Genomic DNA, 10,445 nt, shown 5'->3' with positions numbered 1-10,445 from the left:
AAAATGTCAAATTAGAGTCCAACTCTAATTTCAAGAATATATTGGCATGAATAATTAATTAAACTCAAATTTTAATTAGATACCAAATTAGAATCCAACTCTAATTTAGATCGAATTAACATTTTTATTTATGATAAAATCCCTAAATAAAATAAAATTCAATTTAGGGTCAAAGTTTAATTTTCAAGTTAAAATCCAATTTTAAGTATAATATAAAAGTTATCAATTTTAAATGAAATTTTAAATGGGACAACTTTGAATTTTGGGTCAAAACCATTTAAAAATCAAATTCAAAACCATTTAAAATTTAAATTCAAAACTCTTTTTGAAAATTGCAATTGGACCACTGATTTAAAATTTCAAACAGGGCCTCCCAATTTCATAAATTTCTGTACAGTTATATTTTTTTTCATAACTTGGGCATCTAAATAAAGTCTCAGGCCGAGAATTTCTTTGGCATGCTTTTTCTTGGGACCTTTCATCATTTATTAGATGAGTTACACAGAGTCCTTATCTAAAATGATGAATGCATAAAAAAAAAATAATAATAATAATAATAATGATAATAAAGAAAAAATAAATTCAAAAGAATTTAATGAAAATAGATATTAATGGATGAGTTTAAAGTGATAAATTTTTATTTAATTTTATATGTATATTTAATTAAATTTACACAAGGTTAAAAATGTAATATAATTAAAAATGGATGTATATATAAAAATAGTGAATGTAAATAACGGTTTATTCTCCATTTAAATCAATACTAATAGAAATTATTTTTTAAATGTAGTGAACATTGAAACTTTTTGTTCTAATTTAAAATATTTTAAATAAAAACTGGCTAAATATAGAAACACCATTGCCACTACTTTACTAAATAATTTGGACATATTTTAAATTATTAATCGAATAATAAGCATTTTAGAAATCATAAATTATTAAACTAACTAAATATGCCTTACTATATAACAAAAAGTATCAATATATCAAAATACAGTTTCTATATTCATTTTTGTTTATATGAAATTATTTAATAAAAAATATAGCACGCGCAGGATTGCACCAATTTTCACTCGTCGGCCATCGAGGCTTTGTCTAGCCCCACCCATTTTGACACCTCTTTGATTCAGAAACTGCAAATAACCTTCTTTTAAACAAAGTGCTATATAAATTGTCCCCCGAAAAAAAGAAAAAAAGTAATAACAGCATTAGTCCCTAAATAATTTAACAATCGAGTGGCTCTCATTTCAGTGAGACCACTAAAATTTCTTGGGACCTTTCATCATTTCATACAATATTTCTTATGGCCCCATTAAAGTGCAGATTTCAGAAGAAAACCCTCCCATATATGAATGGTACTATTAAGTGATTATGCAATGAAGTTTTTAACTAGTTCTAATCATGAGAATTATCTTCTCAATTATTTCAAAGCATGAAGATGGCCACGAAAGAGTAATCTTCCTCAGCTGCACTTGTGAATGACCTGTTTCAAGAAACAAGATAGATTGTCAATTATGGAATATAATGTTATTTATCTTCATTAGAGATATAAATCGTGTGATCACGTCACGTGCCACATGGATGGATGCTCATCATCAATGAGATAACTATACATGTTTGATGTTTATGGTTAATAAATGCACGATAATGTATATTTTTCAAAATGCAAAAAAAATAAAAATAAAATAAGTATGTGATGTTGGGAATAAAATAATTCAAGGGGTTCCGGCTCCTTTTTATATGTATTATGAAAATTAATAGGGGGCGCCGAACAAAAAAATCCTTAATAAATTTGACAGACTTTCAACATATAGTCTCAAGATTGAACATAACACATGTAATGCTCATGAATCACTCGTTGAATTAGGAGTAGAGTTCAACATGTAGTCTCAAGATTGAACATAACGTTGTATATTTCAATCCATTTTGTACAAAATATGAATTCAAAGTTCAACTGAATTTACATCCTTCTCTTGATCAATATGCTCTAGATATGTTGTGAATATATATGAAGCAGTATCATACAAAAATTGATAAAATAAAAAATAAAAAATGTGGTACTTGTATATCTTTCAGCCTTTCCCATGATCCCATTTTCTTACCAAGTTACTATCTTTCATTTCCACATGCTTCATGATAATATCTATTCTCGCATTTTTTTTTTCAAAATAATAATAAGTATCTTACTTTCTCCGTAATAAGGTTCGATTTGCATAATTTTAAGAGCCTGGTAGAAATTCTCATTTTAATTTGTAGAAAAATTGTGACCATTGGTTTCCAGTTTGACAGGCATTTATGGCAAGAAATCAGAGATGACAACCACAATGTTGGACCAATTTAGGGTAGAATGACCATTTTGCCCAAAACAGTTAAATCATTGTTAATGATGAATAGGCAATTTAAGTATTTCACCGGTAGATTTTCAAACATTGTTGTCAACGTGGGTCCCTTATGCCAGTGGGTAACGGTCGGATAATTGCTCAAAATCAACAAAAAAAAAACACTACCAAACAGCCCCTAAGTAACTTGTCCGAATTTTCATCTTTCCTCGACCAAAAATATTCTATCTTATGGAATTTAATATGTTTCCTAGATGTAGCCTACCAGGGTAAACCTCCAAAAAATATTGCATCCTAGCACATTGCACATGTGCAAATTGAGACAAGCCAAAGAGGAAAAGTCAATTGTTCTCATCACTGAGGAAAAAAAAAATAGAGATAATTGCAGCAGCAGTCTTTAACCTTTTCATTTTTTGTAGACTTTACCCTAATCTTCATTTTGTGCCAACAGCGATTCCTAACCTTTCATAATATGCATTTGTGGTTCATTTGGATGGAAATCGTCCAAAATATCGTCAGCTGATCGGAAGAATTAAGGAATCAACATCCAATAACGTCGTCTAAAATGTCGTCCAAAAATACCGTCCAAAAAGGTATCAACATCTAATAAAACCATTGCAGTAACAGATAGCTCAAAGAAATTTTTTGGTCAACTGACGGTGTTTTGGATAGTTTTCATCCAAATAGACCTCGAGTGCATATTTATGAAAGGTTGGGGATCTTCGTCGATACAAAATGAAAGTTAGGGTAAAGTCTGTAAAAAATGAAAAGGTTAGGAACTGTTGCTGCAAATTTCCCAAAAATGTATTCCAAGATACTGAACTAACCTTTCTTGTTTCCATTCAGACATCTAATACACGTTTTGTCCTATCAATAATTCCACCTTCTACAATATGTTTTTATATCTTGATATTTGTCCAATTTCAACACCAAGAACTTTATAGTTTGAAAAATTGTTACCATACATTTTACGGTACTCTCTACTTTTCAACCATCCGTATCATTTTTTATCAAAATCTATCAAAAAAAGATTTTAGTCTACACTAAAAGGGACATATGTTGACATCGAAAAGTAATGTGTAAACTTGAGAGAATTTGCTGTAACGAAAATACCTTCATTGAATTTTTATGAGTTTAAAGAAGGGAATATATAGGAACTGGGTGTAATTCTTACAGAGATTTCTTATGTGTCTTGTGGGAAATGAACTCCCTCGTTTTATAGGTGTACATGGTAATAGAAATCGTCCTAGTCGGATCGAACTACATTTTTTGCGTCTTGGAGAGCATTACTTCGGTCGATGATTGGTCGATAGGGACGGTAATGGTAGCCTAGGCTAAAAAATATTTCTCTTGCAGTAGTGCTGCCTTCATGGGGGATAAATTACCCTAGTTGCAAAGATAGCCTTTTTAATTTATCTCGATGATATCATTAGATACCCTTATAAGCACATTCAAACTCAATGCTTTAGTTCTGTTCATCATCCGTGCAGGTAACTCGGTCTTACTTGTTTGTTATCCCACGTGGGTGAATTAATGATAAATTAAAAATTAGATTTAATTTATCATACTTTGAACAAATTAGAATAAAAATATCATGGTAATTACCCTCATGAATGACTACCTTAGGGTTACAGAAAGCTGAGAATTGAAAATTTGGAATTGCCTAAGCTCAATTGTTGGGTGGACTTAATAATTTCTATTGAACTAAAATTCATTAATTAGATTAATCTTTTAGGCAAATAGAATCTGTGAAAATTTATATATATAGTCAATCCATATTTAGAGTTTAGGACTTATTATCATTCAAGGTAGCACAAGAACCATAATTCTCTCCAAAGTGAACTGGAGGTCGTGAATTGTTCGTGGTGTAGAAGTTTCAATTTGTTCTCGTTGTGGAAATTTTTGTTGACGGTTGTGTATATGGATAGCCGTGGCATGCTGAGATTGTTGTAGATTAGATTTAGAATAGTATCAACTTATGAATCATCAAAGGTATACCTCCTATCACATATTCTATCTAACCACAAAGTCGATCGAACTTTTGGATATTGATTTTTTTTTTTTTTTGGTATTCCATTATTCATATTTGCTAAATACACAACAATTTCTCCGTACATTCCTTTTCTCCAGAGAAAATATAATAATGTCTCAATAGAATTTAATATTAAAACATACAACCACACGTAAACGAAAAGTGTGAATGAGGTGGTTCCGTGATGGATGATAATTGGCAATTATTAAATATGATAATTAAAAAACAATTTCTTAGAAGAAAAAGATAATTTTCTTCTCTACCCCACATGAAGTCTTCCAGAGAAATCTCTATAAAATGTCCTAATTGCACATTTTAAATGTGAAAATTGAGATAAGCAAAGCAAAAAAGTCAGATGTTCTCATCAGCTCATGAATTTTTAATTTCAACTTGCTGAACTAAGTTATCTTATTTCCAATTGAACATTTAATGCATGTTTTATAATTTCAAGTTTTATAATTCAAAGATGGTAAATTATACTATCTCGTTTCCATTAAGAAATTTTACAATAAGTGCCTGTTTGATTGTAAGTATGGATTTTGCATGGAAAGAAAATAAATTTTAGGTAATTCAATTGTCTAGAACTTATTTGCATGGAAATTTTCAATTAAATGTGTTTGATTGATTTAATTTTCAACCTAAAAAATATTATACTTGTCTGATTTTTAATGGTGGGTGGATAAGAGAGAATGAATAGATATGAGAGAGAAAAAGTGAGTAAATTCCTTGGAAAATAAAATTTTACTCTCATAGAGAAAATATTTTCCTTGATTTTGAGGAAAATATAATAACGTGATCAAAAGTAGAAAAATATTTTTCATGGAAAAAAAAGACCCGTCAAATGATACAAAAGTAGGAATTTGATTAAAAAAAATATTTTTTCATGAAAAATATTGGCAATCAAACGCACCTTAAATTAAAATTTATGAAGATATCGAAATAATTTACACGTGAAGTGACATCAAATGATAAAATCAATAAATTGCATTTCATATGTATATATTTACTTCGGTTCATTATTTTACTGGCATCACATAGAAATGATTCTCGCTTTGTAGGCATTATTGTTTACTGTATCATGTCTTGAGATGAGATATATAAAATTTCAACAAGTTAAAAATTGAGCCAATTGTTATTAATGTTATAAACAAGATAATGGACAATATGAAAATAACAATCATAAGAACACAAGATTTACGTGAAAATTCAAGACGGGAAAAATCATAGACAAAAACGAAGAATTAGCTTATCAAAAATAAGGATTATATAATATGTTATACTGGATCTCACAAGACTCTCTCCTAATCTCTCTACCCATGAGTCAATTTGGATCCACCTGGGTTATTCTTTGAGTCAATCAAATAAATATGTGTTATACACCATATATTTATAATACAAAATTCCTAATATACTAGAAAAATTAATATAAATCAAAATCTAACACAAAGTGAAGTCCTATTACAATAGGTAAAATCAATGACAAAGTGTTCGATGTTGAATATATATGAGTCCAAAAATTGTCAAAATCGCGAAATCTTCTTCTTATTCGTCTTGGACTCCGCCAAGACTTCTTCAAGTCATACTACTAACTCCCAATTAAATTTTCAATCAAATTGGGATCACGCACAAATTATAACAAATCTCCACCTTGACACGAATACCTTTGCAAAGAACGAAGTTCTAAAAATTCTCCACTTGGAATAGAATTTCTTTGCAAGGAATAAAACTAAATTACAAAACAATCCACCAAATTACTCCACCTCTTCCACATAGCCCAACTAGGGCAAACTCTTTAGATGCCGACTGAATCCAAGCATTGGTTATATGTAAGATTACGTTGGATACCAATTTTCTCGAATTATCAGCACGAGCTACATGATCACAACCAATTCCATTTCAAGCAACTAAATCAGTCTCACTGAAGATCTCTTGAGATCTAATATATATTTTCTTCAATTTAGTGATAGTTGAATCAAACGTGATCATTGAACCTTCCAAAACATATAATTGGGACCTTCTCTGCCCTTTTATCGAAATTCAATCCTTATGTTGCTTATACTCTAGTGTCCAAACAAAAATTTGCGATAACGAAATCTAATGTCGTGATAAAAAAGTGAAATATTAAACTTTATACTTGTCATCCTGAAACAATCAAACCTCATGCGGAGTTGATCAAAACTCGCTCTAATACGAAACCAAACTGGATCTCCTAGGAGCTGTTGATCCTTGCTCTTACTTCACTAGTTAGGGAATGAGCCAATTGTTATGAATATTAAAGGCTCTCATAATGGGCAAGATGAAAATAACAATCACAAGAACATATGATTTATGTTGAAACCCAAAATAGGATAAATCACGAGTAGAGATAGAGAATTTACTGATTAAAAATAAAGAGTTATAGTATATTATTCTGAATCTCACAAGACTCTCTCCTGATTTTTGTATCTACAAGTCAATCTTGATCCACCCAGATCACTCTCTAAGTAAATCAAATAAATATGTGTAATATGCCACATATTTATCAGAATCACTGACATACTAGGAAAATTAATACAAACAAGAGTCTAACATAAGGTGAATCATATTAAAATAGATAAAATCAGTAACGGAGTGTTCAAAGTTGAACATAAGTCCAAAATTGCCAAAATCGCGAAACCTTCTTGACATATAGCTCAACAATCCTATAGTGGCCAAACACCCATAAATTTGCATCTAATAGCTGGACTAATGGATACCTCAGGTGCTCAAGAATATGACAGATTGCAAGAATTGAAGACTTTTGATGAAACAAAAGCTGGTGTAAAGGGATTAGTTGATTCAGGATTGCAAAAAATTCCCCAGATTTTTGTGAGACCAGCTGAAGAACTGGCTAAAGATTTGAATTACAAGAGGGCTCAAATTGAAGTTCCTGTGATTGATTTGGGAGATCTGGAGAAAACCCATAGGCATAAACAGATTGTAGAAGAAGTGAGGATTGCATCAGAAACATGCGGATTTTTCCAAGTGGTGAATCATGGGATATCCTTGAATGTGCTCGATGAAATGCTTGATGCAATACAGAAATTTAATGAGCAGGATGTTGAGGAGAAAAAGAAATACTACACGCGGGATAACACGAGAAGGGTGAGATTTAACAGCAATTTTGATTTGTTCACATCAAGGACTGCTAGCTGGAGGGACTCATTGGCTATTTCATTTTCAGATCCTGATCAGATTAATTCTGATGACTTGCCAGATTTATGTAGGTATGTACTCAAAGTTTAGCCCGTGTTTGGTTAGCACTACTAGATATTTGATTAAATTTTAGATTCTTTTTCCTCAATAAGATTTATTACTATACAATAAACCTTGTCGAACATGTCATTAATTCACAGAAAGTCAGTTATAGAGTACTCAAAACTCGTCAATAACTTGGGAAATATTCTGTTTGGATTACTATCGGAGGCTCTTGGACTCGAACCTGAGCACCTAAGAAACATGGACTGTTCTGAAGGGCACCGTCTTACTTGTCACTATTATCCAGCGTGCCCTGAACCAGAACTCACTCTAGGAATCACAAAGCATTCAGATCCTGGATTTCTCACCGTTCTTCTACAAAACCAAATCGACGGTCTCCAGATTTTCTTCCAAAACCAGTGGGTTGATGTCCAGCCCATTCCTGGAGCATTTGTAATTAATATTGGGGATCTTCTCCAGGTATACATATATGGATATATTGTTATACTTTGAAACCTAATAATTTCGTATTTCCCCACGAACACGAACCACCATGAATCTGTTTGTTTTCTGATTTCGTTTTACCTGATTGTTGGCTCATTTTTACTGAAGATTTTTCTCTATTAATTTTTTGGCTTAAAGCTGGTATCCAATGGAAAATTCAGAAGCAATAAGCACAGAGTGGTTGCCAATCGTCTTGGGCCAAGAATTTCCATAGCACGCTTTTTCTCTGGTCCTATACACATGGATAAGATTTTCTATGGCCCCATTAAAGAGTTGATATCAGAAGAAAATCCTCCCGAATACAAAGAGGTCTTGTTGAGTGATTATTTAATGAAATTTATCACTAGTGGACTTGACGAGAATTTTCTTGTTAATTATTGCAAGAGATGAAGATGGCAAGTGAAGAGGCGTTGTTTCGTCACCTGCACTTGTGAATGGCCTGTTTTCAGAGCGTTGGCTTGTGAAAATTCCTGAGAACGAAAGAAATTTTATGTAATTAAATAAATAATAGATATTTGAAGTTTGTGTTGAATAAATGCGTGACAGTGTGTATTGCTTCGTTTGCAACTCAATAATGTGTAATTAATAATAAATGAAGTTGAACATTTGTTTGATATTTCAACGAACAGAAGGCAGTTTTCCAATTATTTGCTGGCCAATTAAGATTTAGAACATTTTTTTATAACTCAAATTTGTTAGAAATGAAACTTAGTGCTTGTTTGGTAGGGATTTTGATAATTGATTTTTTGACTGTTAGGAATAAAGTTGGTCCTACCTGTGAGAGAAGAATTCAAAAATGACGGCTAGAATAGTAAAATAACGATCAAAAAATTGATTTTACTTGGCTTTTAAGCTTTACCAAACAAGCTCTTAGTTTGTTATTGCAGACAAAATGCTGTTATATTCTGTGCAAATGATAAGTAGGGTGGTTGGTTGCTGGCGGTGGTGGAGAGTTGGGTCAGAAGAATAGCTATTATGATCAGTTCATTGTATGATTTTGTGCCGAGTAAATACATGTTAAATCTGTAATTTGTGATTACCTAATTGCGACTCATAAATTGTGTTTTTATGGCTGTGACTTTATTTGATATATGACTAATATGTGATTATGACATGTTTAATTAAAATATATGTCATAACATTTTATTAGAGATCACAAAATGTGACCAGTTGATTTTTGAATTTTTTCTACAAAACCTATGGAATGTGGGGGGTTTGAATGTTTAGATAAAGCTTTTGAATGTACGAGGGCTGGTTGGGTCTGATACGAGGAAATTGTTAGTTAGGATCCCATTTCGAAGAGGAATCCTATAGGTGAGAGTAATGCAACGAGAAAATATAACTAATACAAATTTAAATATTCCTTTAAATAAAGAAATAGTTGTTTAAAATTATTAATTTTATGATCGGATCTTTAAATATCTTTTGTTGGGCAAAAACACGTATACAAAGACTCTATTTAAGCCGAGTCTCGTATAGTCTCTTCACAAATTATTCAATTTAGATTCACCATATCGGAACATATCTGTACCAATTATAACCAGAGATGCACATAAATTAAGGTATAGAATAATAAATAAGGAATTGATATTGGGACTAAATCAAGTGGGAGATTGTAACTATTAAGTCCTAAGCTCAATTGTTGGTGGGACTTAATAATTACTATTGAACTATGATTCATTAATTAGATTAATCTTTTAGGCAAATAGAATCCGTGAAAATTTATATGTATAGTCAATCCATATTTAGAGTTTAAGACTTAATATTATTCAAGTTAGCACAAGAGATTTAGGTGAAAACCATAATTCTCTCCAAATTGGATTGGCGATCGTGAATTGTTCATGGTGTAAAAGTTCCAATTTATTCTCGTTGTGGGAATTTTCGTTAACGGTTGTGAATATGGACAGCTCTGGCATGCTGAGATCGTTGTAAATCATATTTAGAATAGTCTCAACTTATGAATCGTCAAAAGTATACCTTCTATCACGTATTCTATCTAACCACAAAGCTGATTGAACTTTTGGATACTGAATTTTTTTGAACTCCATTATGCATATTTACATAAACACACGACAACTCCCTACATTCCTTTTCTCCGGCCAAAATATAATAATGTCGTGATAGAATTTAATATTAATGCATACAACCATACGTTAAACGAAAAGTGTTAATGAGGTTTACCCAGTGCACACTCGAAGAGTAGCGGATGTGGATTCCCCTGTCATTAAAAAAAAAAGTGTTAATGAGGTTGTTCCATGATGGATAATTATAGGCAATTATTAAATTTAAAAATTCAAAAACAATTTCTTACAATAAAAGGATAATTTTATTCTCTACCTCACATGAAGTCTTCC

At 31.4% G+C, this 10,445-nt stretch overlaps 1 protein-coding gene across 1 annotated transcript; it reads left to right on the top strand.

Annotated features, from left to right (window-relative positions):
* The first annotated feature begins 6,975 nt into the window (after window positions 1-6,975).
* Window positions 6,976-8,713, top strand: LOC111387622 (1-aminocyclopropane-1-carboxylate oxidase homolog 1-like). Its single transcript, XM_023012190.1, has 3 exons — window positions 6,976-7,616; window positions 7,746-8,067; window positions 8,230-8,713. Exons 1-3 carry the CDS (start codon window positions 7,099-7,101, stop codon window positions 8,479-8,481), a joined length of 1,092 nt encoding a protein of 363 aa, XP_022867958.1. The 5' UTR covers window positions 6,976-7,098; the 3' UTR covers window positions 8,482-8,713.
* Window positions 8,714-10,445: the final 1,732 nt, after the last annotated feature.

The sequence above is a fragment of the Olea europaea genome, unplaced genomic scaffold (assembly GCF_002742605.1).
Source record: "Olea europaea var. sylvestris unplaced genomic scaffold, O_europaea_v1 scaffold4122, whole genome shotgun sequence".
Taxonomy (NCBI): Eukaryota; Viridiplantae; Streptophyta; class Magnoliopsida; order Lamiales; family Oleaceae; genus Olea; species Olea europaea.
The sequence above is the reverse complement of the archived record's forward strand: the minus strand, read 5'-3'. Positions and strand labels throughout refer to the sequence as shown.